The 20,651-nt window shown below is 39.3% G+C and overlaps 1 protein-coding gene across 17 annotated transcripts in view; it reads left to right on the forward strand.

Annotated features, from left to right (window-relative positions):
• Positions 1 to 20,651, forward strand: part of HIVEP1 (HIVEP zinc finger 1) — a 129,213-nt gene that overhangs the window by 55,896 nt on the left and 52,666 nt on the right. For 16 of the 17 annotated variants that reach the window (XR_014952708.1, XR_014952707.1, XM_077785791.2 and 13 more), the window contains one exon: positions 16,074 to 16,127. The exons of the other annotated variant lie outside the window; for it this stretch is intronic. Coding sequence is in view for 14 of the 16 variants with exons in the window: in XM_077785791.2 (XP_077641917.1) it covers positions 16,074 to 16,127 (54 nt within the window). In the remaining 2 variants the exon portion in view is untranslated. The remainder of the gene's footprint in view (positions 1 to 16,073; positions 16,128 to 20,651) is intronic. 17 annotated transcript variants of the gene reach the window in all.

Genomic DNA, 20,651 nt, shown 5'->3' on the forward strand with positions numbered 1-20,651 from the left:
GAGAGTGTTATCTGTTTGCCCTTACCTAGGGTGTGTTCTTCATAGTAAAGAAAGTGCTGAGAATCCCCAGTACACAGTTTCAGTATTCCAGGACAAAAGCCCAGGAGCCCATATCTCATTGTGTTCAAAAGTGTTTCTGAAACAGAATTCATCAAAGAATTAATTTGCAGTGGGAAAGCTAAATCTCAAACACATATATTTTAAATATCTGCCTGAATGCAGAGGGGAAATGGGAGCTGAGATAAATTGATAGCATGAAATTTGTGAGAAGTTCAACTCCTAAGACCTACAGCTTGACAGAAGAAGTCAAATATTCCTATTTCTTATTTCAAATATTCCTCACCTCTCTGTAAATTAAACTGCTATAAAGTTTCAGATCTTTGCACTGGGAATCATCTACAGGCCTGTAAGTATTTGTTTTGCTCTGAACTTTTTTTTATTTCTGATATAGTTGTATTGTCTGTATTTTTCCAGAAGCAGCCTAATATTTTATCAGAAAAGACTGACCCTTCCTACAAAGAATTAAAAAAATAAACCAGCAAAGTGCCCAGGAATGAACTTTATGTGCTGTGTGGTTATTTTCAGTGAGTCATCAGGACCTGCAGGTCAATTCTTCAGAGCCACAGACCAAAAGGTCATAAATTGAATGTTATGAGTACTTTAAAAAGATACAGGGATTTGACCTATTTCTTTCTTTATGTATTTCAGTACTTTGATTGTGGCTTTTTATCTTAGCATTCTTGTTGTAACACAGCATTACAGGTACAAACACTTTCCCGTTGTCCAAAATTTAGGCTGCTAATGTGCTGGTTGGGTTGCATTCCTCCAGCTGTCCTGTAAGAAGGTGACTCGCAAGGTATGACAGCCTGTAGTTCAGCTGGGAATTAAGCCAGGAAATTAAGCTATTTGCATGCTCAGAACTATATCCTGGTAATAATTTTAAAACTCTGTCTAATTTTCCATATTTAAATACTAATTTTTCAAGGGGTATTTAATGAGTGCCACTGGATTTGTCCTTTCTTTTGTGTTAAATTTGGAGTGATAATTTCCAAATCTTCTGTTTACTGTAGCACATGAGGTAATGAAATTAGAGCCACCAAAATCTTGAAGATCATCTACTAGGAGTGTGAAAATTTTATCTAGTTGATAATTGGTAATGAAGGTTGGATTCTGTTACTGAATCCTGGCTTGAGGTTAATGAATAGTGGTTGAGTATTCAATTTGAATGAAGCATAATTTCTGGAAGTTCTTAAAAAGAAAACTGTCTCAGTTTAACATAGTTGGAAATAATTACTAAAATGGTTAAATGAAAACTGAAGTATTTAAACACCTAAACCATAAACTTGATATTAATGGAAAGGGTACGGGGTGTGTTGTTGACTTTTGGATGTGGTTAGTTGATTTATTCTTTTATTTATTTTTCTGAAAGTATTCTGTGCTTAAAATTTATTCTACAGCATGAAACCATGACAATCTGTAAGAAATTAGTTAGTCTTGTCTCAGGGTTAACCCAAGATTATTCAGTTGTATTTATTAATTGTAGCTACAGAAAATATGAAGCTGTACAGAAAGACTGCCCAAGATATGAAAGCATCAGGTCATCTGCTGTAAGAGTATTTATTTTAATTAAGTTTAGTCACTGATAAAGTATTGTCCAGTGTTTTGTTAAAAAGGGAAATGGGAAATCATGTGTTTACTATTTTCCTACTTGCTGTGATTTCTCTGAAGTAGATTCCTCAAAATATGAACTGATCTATCATTTTATCAGAAAAAGGAAGCAAAAGAAGCAAATCATTTCAGTGTGTCATTTCTACAGTGTAGCCACTTCTTATATGCCTTGTATTGTACTTAATAATATTTTTCTTCTTTTTTTCCCCTGTGCTATCTTTTATTCTTCCTTTGTTTTCCTGTGTCCTTTCCTTCTCTCATCAGTTTCCACATGGAGCAAACTATGTCTATTGTTGAGAACTATAATGAATGAGAGGAAAATGAGGTCTCCCTCAAGTCAGAGCCATCAGAAGCCTTTGACCTACTGTAGTTCACAGGGACAATAACAGATCTATGCATTTGGTAGATGCCCACAACTCACAGCCCTAAGTATCAGCACCAGGTGAATCTGGTGGCAGTAGGTGGGAAGAACTTGGTCTTGCTGGTGTGATTCTTGGCTGAAGAGGAGTTGGTGAGAGAGAAAACCTGAGAGAGACTGAGGAGCCCGGACCCCAGCCTTCCTCATGTTTCTGCTGTGCTAGAAAATCCAGTCATTCCAGCAGTTTTCTGTGATGAGCAAAGTGAATTTGGAGAAGATTATAAGTGGAGAAGAGTAAGTCTTAGGGAAGCAACATTTGTTCCTTGGCAGGCCATCACTATGATTTCTTAATTTGGTTGAAATGTTCAAGATGTAAGCTTTAGTGAGAAGTTGACCAAGCCTTTCCCTCAACACAGCTCCAGGTGCTCAGGCTCGGGAGGCTCAGTGGTTTACTAGTCACTGTGAACTTCCTCAGAAGAGAAATCAGAGAGCAAGAGAGGTCATCCAGTTGGCCTTGTTCTCTGTCCTCCTTCCCCTCCTTGTGCAAGTAAAGTATCCAATATTACTTTTCTTCCTATTAACCATGCACAATTTTTGTCTCAGTTCACCTTTTTTCTGCCAGGAAATGTGGAAACTTCAAGCAGGAATTTATTTTAGCTGAACTGTTGGGGGAAAAAAAAGAGAGAAATACTTTTATAAATAGGTACAACATTTAAAACTGAAATAAATAGATTAGAGTATATTTAGGGGAACGGAGGACATGCCATTTAAAATCTGAATAGTTCAGTAAATTTGGGACTGTTTCTTGAATCATTAATTTTAGTGCTACCAAGAAAATGTCTGAACAAACTTAATAAAAACAAAACCAAAAAGCAGTTTCAGGACATTTTACTGGGTTTTTGTTTCCATTGTTCTAGTCAAGTGTCTCATTCTGGTAATCTCTTCTCCTACCCACTAAATTTTCCAGAAGTCATTGTTCCAACAAAACAAAACAAAAAAATCTTACTGTAAATTAGTTAATAAAGTTGCATGTAATTCTTTCTGCTCTGTTGTGGCACGGGGTCAATTAATGTAAAATCTTTATGTCAGAGGCCAAGAAATAATTTCTTTAAGGACTTGAAATCCTTGGATGTTCACTTTGGCACATGGTTGTTGAAGTAAGCTCTCTCCAGGTTGAATTGTTCACTTCCAAATGCAGAATCAGGCTGGTGTGTGCAGCAGCTTGCTGTGGCTTTCTCCCCCACGTTCCTCACCGCCCCCTCATCTTCAATCAGACAGCACAAAATTGAGTGTGAATTCTAAATAAAACAGAGAAAAAACACTTGGGTGATGTTCACATTGCAGAGTGCCATCATTTCGTAGGTGTTTAAGAAGTAGCTCATTAATTATCTTTCTGAGCTTGCAAGTACAGAAAGAAAATTTCACCACGGAGCCTAGCAAAAGAAGGGAAGAGGGCTGGGTTTTCGATTGGTGTAGATTTTACTTGTTGTGGGTTTTTTTAAATAATTCATAATAGCTTGCTGTTCCAAAGCAATAAGAACTGTACTTCTTGTGGGATGAGGTGAATGTGAATTGATCTATAAAATTTTTTCTTCATCTTTCAAAACACTTCATAGCATATCAATCATACACTTAACTATCTGCACTGCCATATTTGTTTCCTATTATTTATTTACCAAACAAAACCTTTTCAGCTACTTGTAATAACTATGGGTTTTTGTATAAAAGTCAATGAGATAAATTTGCAGTGTCGATATTCCAGGTTGTTTTTTTTTTTCAAGAGCTGATTTCTTATCCAAGGTTATCTTGGAGATAATCAAAAAAGGAATAACAGATACTTCAGCCTCCTTTCTTTTATGTCCTGGGAGAGAATGTATTATCTTTCTTGGAGGGGGAGAGAAACAGCATTTCAGGATTTTTTCTTCAGATTTGATTTTGATTACCATCTTGGGCAAATATTTTAAAAACTCCCAGCCCTCCTTGAGGAGAGAGAAAGAAAAACAATTTTTGTTGTGACTCTGCTTTGGAGGATTGATTAAAGATTTCACTATTCTATTCCCTTTCTGTATAAATTCATTTGTCTCTGCTCCCTTTTAGTGGATTTGTATGATACGACTCTTGCAGTAGTCAGGGACAAGGGCACTGCTGTCCACATGGGTGGGCAGGGTGCCTGTGAGTGAGACCAGGAGCAGTGAGGCTGCAGCAGGGGTGGCCCTGGGGCCAGCTTCCCCTCTTGGCTCCCAGGGCCAGCTGGAGCAGGCATGGAGGAGGAGAGAGAGAGCTGGCTGTGCTGGAGACAGGTTTTAACAAGTACTTTGGGACCAGCACAATCCTGCTCCAAGCAGAAATCTTCCTGGAGAAGAGAAGCAGAGGGGAGCTTGAAAATGGCTCATGTGGTTTGTAGGGTAACCAGGTTGGTGCTTAAAGCCGAGCACAACCTCAGCAGGTTGGTGTGTGTTTGTGACCAGAAATTATCCCTTCATAATGATGTAAACTGTCCTTTCAGTACCAAACATTTCCCTGGCATGCCTGATTTCCTTACTGAAAGCCTGCTGGTTGGTCCCCTCCTTTCCCAAGTCATTCCTAGGGGTGTGTCTGGGAAAATTTGGATGATGTAGGGTAATCACCACACCTCTCTAACTTGCTCTTCTTAGGGTCTGCCTAAACACGGGTAGGGCATGATCAGTTTCTGGAGAGATGGTTTATCCTCACTCCTGCCATCTTTGTCAGGAATAGCACATGTGTTCACTGGGATACTCTAGACCTAGTTTTTGACTCAGGTCTTGAAGGAGGATGGGAGCAGATAGAGGAAAAGGGTAAAACGAGTCACTGAAATGAGGTATTGGCTTAATATGTATCACCACCAATTTATAATTTGCCCAGAGGAAAGAACATGAACTCCCTAGGGCTATTTGGTTTGTAAGCCTCTTAAAGTGGCTAAGCCCCTGTTCGTGGCTGCAGCGCATTATTAACATGAAATATGTCGTATCTTTGTGCCTTTGCTGAAGTTTTGTTTCAGGTACACCTAGTTGTACATCAGCTTGTATTGACTATCTTTTCAAAGGTGTTTTTCATTTTATGAATCTGGTTTCTGATGTTGGTTTTTTACTTTAAAGCTGTAGCTAGGAATGTTTTATTTGGCATGTAAAATTCAGGGCAAAAATAGAAAATTACTATGGAAAAGTAAGCTTACGAAGTCTGTAGAGCAAGGTCTAGTATAGCAAGTGAATTGTGGATTTTCAGGTTTTTTGTTTTCTAGCACTAAGACTCACTGATGCTGTTATGACGGTTCATATGTTAGACTGACATTAAGACTTATTAAGTTATTGGAAAAACAAGTAAGCAAAAAATGAGATACCTTAGTCAAGTTAATGAAAAACTTTGATTTTGCGCTTAATGTTTAGTTATGCTAAAAGAGTGATTTTGTATTTGAAGGTGTGACTTTGCAGCCCAGCTGGAAAGGGGTTTACCGAATAGCATAAAAAGGCAGCTGCTCTGCAGTGTGGAAAAGCCCCAAGCTGTTTGTCAGAGTTGGTCCAGTTGCTGAGGTATTACATGAAGATGCTCCAGCACAGGCAGGAGCTGGTGAGGAAGGAGTGGCTGGAGGTGGTGACCCAGAGGCGCTTTGTACTTTGGGCTGTATATGGTGTACGAATGACAGTGTTTGGGCAGGCTGGATTTTAAAGACAGGTTGGAAATAAGGGCAAGGTTTTAAAGAAGGCACAGTATCAAGTGAACACCCCCAGTATAGCCCAGCAGAAAATCCCTTGTGTGTAAATTTACTGAGAAGCTGATATTTACACATTTTGCAGTCAATACCTGCTCCTTAGCAGACAAACATCGCCTGCTGTTTTACAGTTAATAGAAATGTGCTACTGTCAATTCCCATTCCCTTAAGTGATCCGGGAAAAGAACAGGAAGTCACAATGTTGCTGATTTGATGGAAGTTATCAAGGGAGATGAAGATGCAAATGAAATTGCAAAGGTTTTCAAAATGACTTTAGGTTGCTGTGCAACCAAATTGCAAAAATGACGAATGAAATTCAGTGCAGATAAATGTGATGTCCATCAGAAAAATATTTAAACTTTTCATTTAAATTGAGTTGCTTGTTAACACTTGGGCATGAGATCTGGGGGTCATGTATTTGTGTGGCAAAGTCACATATACTTGCTAGCTGTCAAAAAGCAAATAAAGCATTAGGAATATTTATGGCAGTAGTACAGAAAAACATATCTGTCATGGTGCGCCTTCATTTCTAAGAGTGGGATTGATTCTGATGTCTTCCTTCTGATTGTCTTTCCCTTCTTCACTTCTACCTCCAAAAAGGATAAAATAGCAGCACAAAAGCTGCCAGAGGCCGTAAGTCTGTTGAACAGTTTTTGTGCAAGGAATGACTTAAGTAGTGGGGGCTATTTGAAGTTTGAAGAAAGATGTGAAAAGCAGTATGAAAAGCTCCCATATATTCAAATGATACTTGGAGAAACTAATGTAGGAATAATCTGTGGGACCCAAGAAGTTTAAGAACAGCTCCTGGAGCTCACTTCAGAGCTGCCTGTTTTCAGAATCTGCAACTTAGTCCTCTGCTTTTCCCTCAATTTCTGCTGTCAGCTGCCATTGGAGGCAACATGTTGGACTGGACTTCTGGATTCTCTTGTGGGCTTTCAATTTCTTTTGGTTGTTAGTCATCAAAAACTTCCTTTTTCCTTAGCCAGCAGTACTATTTATTGTCCTTCTTAATATCAGGTATTTATAAGAACTTCAGTATCCAAAGTCCTACTAAAGATCTCATATTTTAAACCATTTCTATAGATACTTTAGAATCTCAGTAAAGAGATAGTTTTTAAGGGTATATGCTAATCTTAAGAAAAATAATCTCTGCATCAACAGGGTTGTTGGTGCTGTAGGTTCCTTGTGCTGAATGCATCTACTTACCTGATGTCTGCCTTGTAAACTCGATAGTGTTTGAGGAAGTTCAGAAATAGAAGAAGAAATTACAGGGAAGTTTGACCCCTCAGAGAACTTGCAGAAAGCCTCTACACTGTTGTCTCAGGTGATGAAACAACAACTCTTAGTGTTGTTCTTCCTGTTGAACCAGTTTTGTGCCTTTTTGTGTTGGGCAAGCCCTCCCTCACCAGCCATGCAACTGAGAAAAAGTGCTTTCAGAGTACCAGAAAGATGCATGGAAACATTTTCCCCTGTTTGGCTGGGGAGTGGCTGGCTCCACTGTTTGTTGCTTTGGTTAAAGATAAGTATTTGAGAAAATACATAATTTAACAAAATCTTTTGGGTTGCACATATTATTATTTTGATATGTTTCCAGTGAGTAGAAAAGCTGTCAGTTTGGTTTGTTGCTTTTTTTTAATGGTTTCAGTTATTTCAATGGCGTTTATTTAATTTCTGTGTCAGACTTAAAAATAAATAAATAAATAAATATATATATAATTGAAAACCACACCTTTTTCCGATTTGGGGACAACAGATCATAGGCCAGTAAACCTGCCAAGGGAAGGAGCCTGTCTCAGTGCAGAAGGTATGATGGTGCTCCTGGCTGCAACTTGGAGAAGGTGGTGAACTAGAGCAACTCATGGCTTTAATTTTTTAACTTCTAACACTGATATTGGGTTAGGTATAGAAAAAACACCCAGAAAGCCAAAACTCAGCCTCGGAACAATGAATACCCTAGAGGCTGTTAAGTAATTACTATGCAGATTTTAGTGATAATAATCACCCTGTCCTAGGTAGGCAGCTGAAATTTGGCAGTGGGATAGAACAATGCCGTAGGATCAGCATAGCGATAGGGTAATTATTGTGCTAGATGGCTAATTAGGAGCTATGCAAATGGAATGCAATCAGTACTTGTGTTTGTTATTCGGTACTGGAGGGAGACAAAGTGTAAAGGAATTATCTCTGGCTACTCAGCTGGGTGCTCTCGGAAACAAACACAGGATGCAGGATCACCTGGCCTTGTGGGGCAGGTGGAGAAGGAATTAGCCCTGGCAAGTGCCACCCTTGTGTGTTGGCTTAGGCTGGCTGAGAAGGTGCCAGGCAGGAGGTATTTCTGAAGATACTTCACCTACACTTCTGAAATTTTATGCTTGGCAGCTACTCTGCCTCTCCCCACAGGTGCCTTGCTGTTTGCTATATCCTTCTGTAAGGTGACAGTCATCCAGAAATTCTCTTTCTCCCCACCCGCTCCTGTGCTCAGTTTTTAAAGTTTAGAAGCATCATAATAAAAACTCAAAACATGGAAACAAACAAACACATACAAGATTGAAAGCTCCCCAGTCACAAAAAAATGACACAGGGACAGAGTTTGGTAAAGTGCTTATGTAATTTATGTACATACACCTTGCCAACGTCATCAGGAGCCCTTAACGTATTTGAGTAATATATGTGATGGCAAGAATAAAGCCATTATATATTTAATTTATATACAGCCTTTGCATTGACTGTTTTATTGTATATACAGTACAGCAGATCATTGCTGATAAAAATTTAAACTGGAGATTATAGATTGTATTTTCAAATATGCAAGACAGTTTTTTTCTTAAAATGAAGCATAATAAAAGGAGGATTTTCATTTTCTGTTTTCAGCAGGGTTATATAAAGTATCTGTCATGAATTCTTCATTTTTAAATGCAAATAATTACATATGGCAGGGAGTATGATAAGCATTCAAAGTTGACATTAAAATGAAAATGCATCAAATTTTTCTGAAAAACCGATCAAACAGATCATTAGTCAAGGTTTTAATGACTAGTGGAACATTTTAAATTGTTTAAAATATCATTTTAGATATTTTAAAAAGTAATTTAAAGCTCTTAATAAGACGACTGCTGCTGCATCACCCTACTAGTTGTTAAGAGTTTTGAATTTACATTGTTTTTAAGAGATCTTTTTTACTCCTGTGCAGTCTTCAGACCCTGTAATACTGGGCAAACTTCAGATTTAATCTGTTTTACCTTGCATTTTTGGTAGGCTGGGGGCATCCGTGCTATCAGTTATCAGGTTCAGCATTTGGCAACTCGCTAAGCCGTGGTGCTGTGATTCTATAAGCCCTAACTGGGAAGGAGAAACCACGAAACAAGCCATATGCCAAAAAGTGTCAAGTTCCCACAGTATGAAATTATAAAGATGAAAAGACTGTCTTTTCTCATCTGATCTCTTCCTTTTAATCTTGAGTGTTCTTCATTAAACTGGAAAAAGGAAGTGTATGGGGACAGAAGAGTGGTTTCTAATTAAAAGTAGATTTAAATCTGAGTGAGAAGAGTGCCTCATCCAGTGGATTTCATGAAATGCCTTCTCGTTGCTGTCTGCCAGCTTTGAAGGTGTTTGCTTTGTGGCAGGAGGGCAGTGGTGGAAACATGGGGCCATCAAAGGCATCCTCAGCTGCCTGTGTCTGCCAGCCCTTGCACCCTAGGTGCAGGTTCCCCTCCTTCAGCACTGAGGGACAGTGTTTCCATGCCCGGGGGGCAGTCAGGACCCCGGCTTGGCTGGTTGGGTTTCAGGTTTGTAGGCTCTCCTGCGGTGTGGGGATGTGCAGGGGCCTGCCGAACCTCCACGCTCCCCAAGAGTCAGCATCCCACCGCCTGCACCACCTCCCGATTAACCTGGGCTCCTTGTACAGACAAGACTCTGCGGTTTTGGGTTAGGGTTTTTTTTGTTTTTATTTTTCCTTAATGAGCTGGTTAAAGGAAGTCTTGCGATTCACCTCAGTTAACCAAAACACATTAGGACTACGGCGTTCTTGTTTTAGCAGGTTGTAAAGAGCCTTTCCTCCTCCTAGCAAAAGGGAAAGACAAGCATCACAGCCCCCTTGCAGTGGAGCGTGGGCGCTTCTGCATGCTCCCCAGTCCCAGGTGGGTACCCACAGCTGCAGGCAGGGTGCCTTGGGATTAAACACTGCCTCCTGTGCCATGAGAACCTGCCATCTGGGAAATGCTCCAAGCTTGCATCATCTTTGCGGTGTTCGTTGTTCGTTGGCTTCATGTGGCTGCTCTTCCTGCCCTACCTGCACTGCATGGGCACTGCTGCTTCAAGCATTGGTCTTCCCTCTGGGGGAGGTGTGAAATGGCTCAGATGAGATGTGGGGCAGGGCTCAGGTCCTCTGTGTCAAATCTGAGCCCTGGAGATGTTCAACGCCAGGCTGGCTGGGCTTTTGAGTGTTTTAGTGGAAAGTGTCTTTGCCGGTGGCTGGGGGTCTGGATTAAATGATCTCTAAGGGCTCTTTTCAACCCAAACTATTCTATGATTCATAAGATGTGCCATTCTGCACCTGTCTCCTGCTCAGGGTATTTTTTAATTTGTTAGTTTAATTTATTTAATGATGCTTTCAGGCACACTTCTCATCCAATTAAATGTGAAGCACTTTGTTACTTGCACATGAGCCTGGTAGGTTTCAATAGTCTGAAGACAGAGATTTTCATGCAGGGACTCAACCTCTTTTCACTTGCTCTCTGAATTTAAGTAGTGGATGCAAAATGGAGTATTTGTTACTTTCATCAGTGTTGTTCTTAAGCTGTGTACACCTCTCTCCCCCTCAAATAAAATCCCATTGACAATTGTTTTCAGTAATGCTTCTCAGTGCATAAAGACTGATTGCATTAATGTACTTCAGCTGAAGAATATTTTGTCACTTTGATTTTCTTTTCTGCCCCTGGTCTAGATGATCAATGCAAGAAAAAATAATTGAATTTTCTTTGTGTCCATCTTAAAACCAAAGCAAAGTGATTTTCTAAATTACTTTTCAAATGTCTTCTGATGCAGCAAGGTAAGAGAGAGTGTGATTTATGAGAAAGCAAGAAGAGAATCTGCTGCCATCTGAAGCTGTTTTGCAGGAGGTATTTTTAGGATGACTCAGGCCTAAGGCCTGAGAATTGTTCTTGTCTTTAACTGAAGGGAAAAAATATGCTGATATTTTCCTTCCAGTTGTTTTGCTTAAATATTTGAAGATATAACTCTAGCCTTTTAGGCAAGATATAATGCTTGTATTTTTAAAAGTTTTGATGTCATAGCCTGTTCTCAGCATCCAAAATGGTCTAAATCTGATAATTTTCCACTTACTTGTAAACAGAGTATTTGTGATTAAAAACCCAAATGCAACAAAACACTTACTGTTTCAGGGCAGCAGTTGTACATCTTAAATAAGAAGCCAAAAAATTATCCTATTTACAGTGATACAGACACACATAAATCTGTGCAATGAAAAATCCTCCTGTTTGGATGCTTTGCTAAAGCTTAATGAATTTATAGCAACCACTCCCTTGTAAGCTTTCCTGGAGGCTTAAAAGTAGGTCTTCCTCTATGGGGCGGGTGACTTGTTCAACAGGACAAAGTCATCTCATTAGGCTGCTCTGGGGACACTTGCGAGCAAAAAGAAAAAAAAAAACAGAAACAGAGAGGTGAAAAAAACAAAACCTGCAAACACCCTACTAGAAAATACATTGTGCTCCAGCTTAAAGTGCTGTTGTAAGTTACTGGTTTTATACTTTGCCAACCTTATGCTTTTCAGTATTTCTGCTTTTGCTGCTGAAATTAGTAAGCCTTTATTTTCCTTAACTGACCCTCTAAGTAAGGCCTTTAAAATCTCTCTGAAAATTTGTAATGCATATCTGATACATAGAATACTAGACGTATTCAAGGTTTTATACATTAATTGGATAATCTCTTTGGAAAAATAAGCTGTAAATTACATTTTATTTATGAATTAATTAAAATCTGTGAAGATTTAGCTCTTAGTGAATACCAAAAATAGAGACTGTAAAGTGTAAAGCTGTTGAAAAATCTGGTTTATTTTTTCATTTAAAACCCCACCGCAGTGCCACCATATCTAATTCAGGCTATTGGTATCCTTGTAATGATCTATCACAGCGGGAGGTGTGTAAAACAAGAAGCGTATTTTACTGCATGCCAGTCTCCTTCCTTGCATTCCTAAAAAGCACAGTTACATTACATATTTAAAACCTCAAGGAATTTGATGGTATTTCCACACAGCAGATACCTGCTGGGAGAGCTGTGATGGGGAATAACAAGAAAAGGTTTCATGCTGGTGTAAGGAAAACCATTGTGCATGTTGTTTCATTTTACACATATGCAGGTATGTGTGTGTATATATTATTTATATATAAAATGTATAAATAAAACTATTACATTATGCTACTTTTGATTTGCATTTTTGTGGCATGCACGTGCTTGGGATGGCCAAGTGCTGGCTCTGTGGCTTGTTGCAGTGCTGTCACATGGAATCTCCATTCTCTACAGTGATGTACATGATGATTTTCTCTTTCATTGTGCCTCCACATTTTCCCCTCTAGTAAGTGCTTGGTGAGAAGTGTCCCATCTTCAATGACAGTGTGTCTATCACTATCATTTGCTTCTAGATGTGTGCTGCTCAAGGAGGCTGTCTGCTGAAGGTTGGGGCCGTTAGGAGAGTAGTCAAGATATGTAATATTCTGGCACTTAGGGGAAATTAAGATAGTGCCATACCTACCATGTATTAGAAATTCCCATTAGTTAAATGTCTTTCTCTTATCCTAGCATAAGTAGATAATATTCCAGTGATAAGGAAATGTTTCCTTTGCAAAATGTGCAGGTTAGACAGTATCACAGATTTAATTCTTAAATAATATTAAACCAAACAATTATTGGATTGGGTAATATTATTTGCAATTAAATAGAGGAGTTCTTGGTTTTCCATTCCTCCTGGGCTTTACAGATGATTTTTTGTGTATTGTATTTTTTCTTATAAAGCGTTTTCAAAGGTGTGCACCATTAGAGCACCTATATAATTATGACAGAATGTGGGATGTTATCAGAAATAATTTTACTTAAGATGTTTGACATACAACTAATTTAATGGCACACAATGTCTGGATAATATAAATTTGTTAGCAAGTTATTGCTGGTGTGGGAGTTGGCAGAAGACCTGGGGAGGCTGCCTTTTGGTGTTGCTGGGGTACTTGGCTGTAAGCCTGCTCTTGCCACCTGCTCCATGGCCCTTAGGGATAACCCAGTTCTTCCCTCCAGCCTGAAACACAGCGGTCTGCCAGGCAATTGCCTGTGTAGGATCTGTAGCTGTAAAATGCAGCGGGGCAGGAAGCAGCTGCTGCAGATTTTGTGCGATGGTTTGGACATGCCTCAGTGCAATAGCCAGAGAAGGTAGCATGTGATATGCTGGCCATTAGGAGGATGTAGACCCTAACAAAGCATTTATCCCCAAACTGGTGTTATTACCCATGTGTCATTTACAGTCCAGATCACTGGTTTTGGTTTCCAGCACCAACACCAAGATTCTTCAGTGTTCAGAATTTTCAAAACTGTTCTACACAGAAATACTGCCATAGGTATGAAGAAATATACACAGCAAAAATAACTCCTTGGGGAAAATGTATCAGGAGAGGCAGGAAGTGTAGGAAGCTTTCTGGCTGTGTACCAGTTACCTGTTTACCTAGCTATTATTTCTGTTATCTGTGGTTCTTTCTTTGGGATTACAGTCTGACCAAGAAATGGTTGGGAATTACTGATAGGAACTGATTTTTTTTTCCAATAAGAAAGACAGAGTATTCAGTTAAGGAAATCAAAGCCTTTAATCTTTCTGGCAATCTCATGTAGTGTGATTCCAAAATACTTAAGTAATTTTTCTCTAAAAAGTAGGGGGATTGTGAATTTAAACATATATATTTCTTGTAGCATTTATATGATATATGCAGATAATTTTAATAATAAAACTACAGTTATCTATGTAATTAGGTGTAAGTTTTCATGACAAAACATTTACTCTGAGAGCTGAAACACCATATATTCTGCATTAAATATATCTCTAAGCATAGGGAACTCTCATGAGTTTGAGAGCCAAACTGTTGATTTGATTTCTTGTTGTCTTTTTGCTAAAACCTGCAGCACCATTTGCATGGGTAATTTGTTGATATTTCTTTTTTTCCTGTGTGTTCATATATTTTATCGGCTGTCCTGCAACTTTGTAAGTTGCTTATTTTGTCACCTTTCTGTAAAGCAACAGTCTGGAAAAATTGTGTAAGATTGCAAGATACATTTTCCTCTGGTAGTATTAGTGGCACACGTATATAAAAGATGCTTTGTTTACATTTCCTCTTTTTTTTTTTTTTTTTTTTTTTTTTGTTGTTGGAAATGGTTATTTAAATACCTTCCTATACAGAAAAAAAATGTATGAATACATTTAGTATTTCAGCTGTAGTATTTAACCCAGGAAAGCACTAAATATCGAATCTTCTATGTTTAAAGTAAGCCTGCTTAACTGGCTTGGTAAAGAGATGGTTAAGGATTGTGATCTTTTTGATTTGTGTTTGTCTTCAGCAGCCAGTAAGTCAAAAGAAAATGTACAAAAGTCAAAAGAAAAGTACAAAAGAAAATGTGATAAGACTTTTTGTTAAATATGTATGTATGTCTCACTAACTCCAGGGGAAGCAGGAAGAAGTTTGGCTTTTAAAATTGCCATGGTGGTCTTTTCTCATTAGAAGCTTTGGGAGTCTGCTCAGTTAGCACCCTTGTGAGATGTTCTGGTTCATTCTATGGGACAATGTACAGCAGAAAAATTACTGAAATTTAATGAGAAAGGAAACCTGGTACTTGTTCTGAAAAACAGAAATACAGAACTAGAGTGATCTTGACAAAAGTCAGTCTTAAAAGCTGCAAGAATGGTTTGATTCAGTTATAATTAATTGGTTCTATGGAGGAAATAATCAAGAAACCATATCAGACTTCAACTGTGAATAAATGATTGCAAAATGCTTGAGTTCCAACATGATAAATAATAGAGAATTCATTTAAACCCACTTCTTAAGAATTGTGTTGAGGAAAGAGCCGTTTTTTGAAACCTTGTGTTGTATAGCAAGGTTGAGTAAAAGTCAGACTGAGTAAAGCCTCCATGTAAAGGAAAAGGTGAGGGCTTTGCAGGGCTGTCATCCTTCTCCTGTGTATGGCAGCCATGAAGTCTGGCATTTCTTGAGTTGCACCAATAGAGTCTGAGAGATTTAGGATGAATCCAGTTGTATTCTGTTGTTTCAATTTAGTTCAATAAAAACTGACCCCACCAGGGGAAAAGAGGAAAAAAAATAATACCAGGAAAAAAGGTTTTCACAGGTATTTTAGAATATGATTGTTTACATCTGAAGGCCATGTTCCAAGCTCAGATCTTGGTCAGTTAGGCCATAGTTTGATGCTCAGAATGCCAAGAGAGACCTCAGCCTTTCCCAGTGCTGCTGCTTCTTACCAAGATAACCTTTTATCCTGAACCCACTCAGAGGATTGTTTGCTATCAAAAGATGATTGGTTTCGAATTTTTATTCACTCCATTTGCACCTTTTCTTGCTTCTTGCTCTGCACATGCAAACGTGCACACATGTAGAACAAGGACCCCTCTTTCCATGGGACCTGCTGTGCAACACACAACTCTCCTTCCAACACCAGTGTGTCTAAGGGGCAGCAGGTGAACTGCAAAGACAGACTGGGAGTAAAGACTCAGGGCCTCCTTTTGCTTCTGCTCTCTGTGTGTGGGAATTTCTGGTTGTTTCACTGAGAAATAAGATAGGGGCTACCACTCGCCCCTTGTGCTCTCCTATGAGACTATTGGCTCCATTGCTTCACTTAGCAAATCCTGTTTGCTGTTCTTCTCACTATGCTTAATGCAACATTGACTTGCTATAACAGCATTTTTCAAAACTGTATTAAAACACTCTGTAATGCAACATAATACCTATTCCAAAGAGTCCCCTGACTGCACACATTATTATAGATGGTAGGAAGCTACAGTGGGATTAGCTGTTAACTGCAGATCCAGTGCCAGTGCTTTTCTTTCTGTGGTTCCATGTAATTTAACAAGTCAATAGCCTCCCTGGTAAAACATGATAAAATTTTATATGGTTGTATTACTCATAATGTACCACATAGTTGCACATGAATGATATCACTCCTAAATATAAACAGATATTTCAAGACTGATTTCATAAATTACTTACTACAATCTTGCCTTTTTTATATTTGTATTTTAATAGTGACCTCTCTTTCTTGCAGACAAAATTGAAGAAGCACAAAAACAACTTAATGGAACAGAAGACCAACAGAGAGGTAATAACAACACCCAAAAACTAAAACAGAAAATAAGCAAAATACTGTCATTCTAGATGCTGGTCCAAAGCCTTCCTGTGTCAGTGGAAAGACTTGGCTGGACTGGGCACTGGATGAGGCCCCAGGCATGTCTGTCTGCATATCAGGGGCCCTGTCTGTAATGTCTCACTTCAGCTGAGACACAAAGGCTTTGTTTTAACCAGTCAAGTAGCTGCCTTGACCTTGATGAGATTGCTGAAGCTGTAGCATCAGGGACATGAACATTGCTGACCACAGCCTGTGCTAATCCTTGGGTCATTATGTGATTTACCTAATCATTAACAACTATACTCAGTTTATGGTGAGCAATATGTGATCGTTTCCAGCACATGCTGAGGAAGCGGACTGATCATCATATCTTATTTTAAGAAACAGATGACCTGTGGCAGATGTAATCTCTGTGTTAGAGCTTAGAAAGTTGGTGCAAAGTCGTTGCATTTCAAGAATGGCTGACTGCATGTTTGGTTGTGTGATAAATCTCATCTGCATACCGTGGGGATGCCCAGACACAGAGTGGGGAGCCCAAACAGAACTTTGCCAGGTTATGACTGGGCCCATCATGGGAGAGGCATGAGGGGTCATGTCCACAGCTTGGAGGAGCAAAGGGACAGGAAGAAACCCAGGTTAAGGACTCAGAGAAAGAGTGATCCTGCCCAGTCTCCTCCCAGGCCTGTACCTGCAGAGCTCCAGCCCATGTCCAGGAGTGAAACTGTCACCATGTGGAGTCAAGGAACAGCTCTGCAGTTCACTTTTTGGACTAAGAGTTGCTAGCTGGGAGTGTAGAACGCATTAGGGGATGCATGGGAAAAGCTTTTGGGGGTTGTGTAATGCTCTGTGCCAGTAACTGGGGTGGGGCTGCAACCCAGAGGGCTAATATGTCCAGGTGCAGCAACTGAGGTGTCTGGGATCCATGGGTGGCTGAGCCAAGCTACTGGTGAGATCCACCTTTGGTACATAGAAATATTTCCATTAGTGGACCTTTGCCCTGCTTAGCCAGATCAAGGAGCAGGATGAGGTAGGAGTGCTCAGAGTGTCTGTCCAAGACCTGTATGTCCATCTGTATGTATATGTACATATGTATGGGGGTTTGTGTGTTTGATCTGTGTCTATGTCCCTCTCGGGAAAATATTTTCAGCCTTACTGCTAGTTGGACCTGGGGGAATGGAGCAGCAGCAGCCTCACTTCTCTTGAGCTGCTGGATTTAGCAGATGAGATATTTTCTAGTATCTGGTGTCAGTGCTTTGGCTTTTTCTGGGTTGACATTCACCTTTCAGTGGCGGTGAGCTGCCCATCTGGCCTGTGACACATCTGTGAACAGTTCTGTAAATTGTTGATGCTCTGTCCTGGAAGGTTTATTATCTTTCAAAACAATGAACTTCAAAACCTTTTGAAGATTAGAAAGCAGAAGACATACCCAAGTGGATCTCAGCAGGGTCTATCTGGCCTAGCATTTGGCCTCCAAGGGAGGGAGTGGGATGTACTGTTTAAGGACACCACATAAGCCTGGCCACTTTCTTTAGCATCTTCCCTGTATGAAGTCCACACACATTGAATTTAGAGATGTCTGCCTCATCCCTTTATTATCTAGATACTCATGGAGCTGTTATCTATGAGTATAGTTGATCAAATGCTTCTTGCACCCAACATATTCTGGCAGCAAGTTGCAGTAGTTCACTAGCAATAACATTAAAAATACAAGATTTTATTTTTTTCTCCTCAATTTCCAATTTTCCTTCCATTTTCAACAGGAAACAGCCCTAGCTCAAGCACTCTGAATCGTTAAATAACAGTTCTACACTCAGCCACTGCCTTCACGATTTTATAAATCTTGTCCATATTTTTCTTAGCTTTTTTTTTCTCCAAATTTGTACATGGTTTCATATTTCAAGATGTTTGGTATAAACTATCTCATACGAGTACCGGAACTGTTCTATGTATTTATAAAAGGTGGAAGAGATAAAACATAAGTGGCTTGATAGCAGGCCTTCAAATTTTTGCATCAACTTTTAAACAAATTAGACCTTCTATTAAGCATTTCTTATGTATTTCTATTTAGTGTATCATAGGTAAGTGGTATTGTCATCCAATGGCACATAAGGTATTGCTGTCTGCTCTTGTTGCTGATGGTCTCACAAAATTAATATTGCTCTGGATGATTTTTTGTGATGGTTGTGTTCAAGCTGAAGACGAGCTAACCTCTGCTTTCAGGCATTTGTTCTCACGTGTGGCCCAGCAACATCTTTGCATAAAGGAAGATAAATTCTCTAGGATAAGCTTAGTAATGTACTCTGAAAGGGATGGGGTTACAGAGATTTATGTGGTGGTAGCACTCAGCTTTCAAGCATCTCAGAATCAAAGAGAGATTTGACTTAATTTTTGGCTTCTAGCCTAAATTTTTATGGCTGGAAATTGAAAAATAAAGTTTTACATTGAATTGATACAGAAATAACTGAGGTAATAAAGTTACTCTTTTCAAATTAAAACTGTCCTCTACCACTGTAGGGTTTTTTAGTTTCTTAAAGGCCTGAATAGATCACATTCTTGGTAATCTGAAGTAAACAAAATTATTTATTTGAAGCTTTAGACTCTGAAGGCTGCTGGAAAAAAGAAAATACATGAGCCAAACAAGTAAACAAAAATATGCACATATTCACATAAGTTATTGTAAATCACAATCCTGTGTATACAGATTTGTGTGAAGTATGACTGTACTTTTTTCCCCTTAGTTAATTTATTTTGGCTTTCAGTTCATCTAGATCACTTTAGATTTGTTTATTTCCTATCTGAAATGATTAAGAAATGTAATTTTGTGGAATTTATCATAAGTTAAGTCTTGCTGTGTCAGAGGAGCTGTCAGTGGCACAATGTATTTGTGGGGAGGAGTCTTTCATAAGTTTATTTGCGCTGAGTTTCTGCTGAGTAGCTTTGCACTGATCAGTCATAACTTTATACATGTTTGGGATTTAAGTTGAATTTAATTGACTACAGACTACATGTATTTAACACCTCATTTTGCCATTAGCTATAGCAATCCAATTAAGTGCAAATTGGAATAGGACTCAAGCACAAATGAGGCAGTAATGGGCAGACACAGTTTTCAAGTTTACACTTTAGTTATTTAGTATAAAGTTGCAACTGCTTTTTTGTTTTTTGAAGTGATAGTCCACAAATTATTCAAATAGCCTTGATTCAAATAACCACTTGAGACCAGAAACATGTTCATTAGGGGCTGTGCTCAGCTTCCTGCTCAGTAAGTGTGGAAGGTGGCTAATTCTCATTTTGTTTTGTTTTCTCTGTGCTGCTGCCCAGTTACTACTCTGAATTTTCAGGAGGAGAAACTGCGCTTCTCCTTATTTTTGCTGCTATCTCCCAATGCTCTTTTACACCCTGGGTGTGCCCCACTTTAGGGCTGAATTTTGTCTTCTGCGACATGCACAGGGTTTAATTAGTGTGATAGAGGAGGTCTTGTTCCACATGGTGTTCTTTAAAATCTGGAAGGGATGATGAGCTTGAACTATCACAAAATCTCTCCTTGAGAATGCAGTTGAAGTTTCCCATGGTGTGGGACTGGATATTGTGGACTGGAAAGAATTCAGGTGAATGCAGCTGCTTTATCTTTGATCTGCCAGTGGCCATCCTCCTAAGAAAGCTATTCCAAGGATGTCTCTCTGTCTTCTCCCTTCCAGACAAGTCAAGTTCTGTCAGATTGTGGTCACCACAGAGGCATCTGATTTGGTCATCCTTACAGCCTCTGAATAGCTGTAAGCATTTTGTTTCCTGCTTTAACCGTTGCAGCAGTTATTTGCCTGTCACAGCACTCTGGGTCCTAGGTACACCAGCACTACCAACACCACCATTGCGTTCTTAGGAGTAGTGGAACAAACTTGACTGTCTCCATACTTGGTATCAGCAATGCTGACTGCCACCTAAATCTCTCTCTCTCTGCTTTTGGATGTTCAGGGAACATGCAAAGCACTCAAGTTGATGACAAACTGTAGCAGCACCAAGATTTGCCAGAAAATGGATTAAAGGTTTCCAAAAGGACCATCTCATCTCATTGTTAGGCAATACAGATATATACTCTGTATGCCTACCAATCCTGGGGTCTCTCAGGCTGTTTGGATTCCATCATTTTGGGTAACTGCTTCTTGCTGTGTCACAGCCAAAAGGATCAATGATAAATTTCTGGGTAAGATGAAGATGGATTTCTTCGTTCTCCTTCTCATTCATGGCTATTGTTGTGTCCTCAGACTCTAGGGTGGTCTGCAATGGACTGGAGATACGAATGTGTTCATCAGCCTCATTGGAGTTTAGACTTGCAGGCTGTCCTGCAAGGAATAAGCTGTTACTTAACTTCCAGGTCAGTTATGTTGGTCCCTTGCACTTTGCCAGTTGTGATAGTGAGTACTCATTATGGAGTACTCACTTGAATTAAAGAGTCTATGCTAAAGTCTGTTTAGCACCTATTTTAGTCTGTCATTTGCC

This window comes from Lonchura striata, chromosome 2, assembly GCF_050655825.1.
Source record: "Lonchura striata isolate lonStrDom1 chromosome 2, ASM5065582v1, whole genome shotgun sequence".
Classification (NCBI taxonomy): Eukaryota; Metazoa; Chordata; class Aves; order Passeriformes; family Estrildidae; genus Lonchura; species Lonchura striata.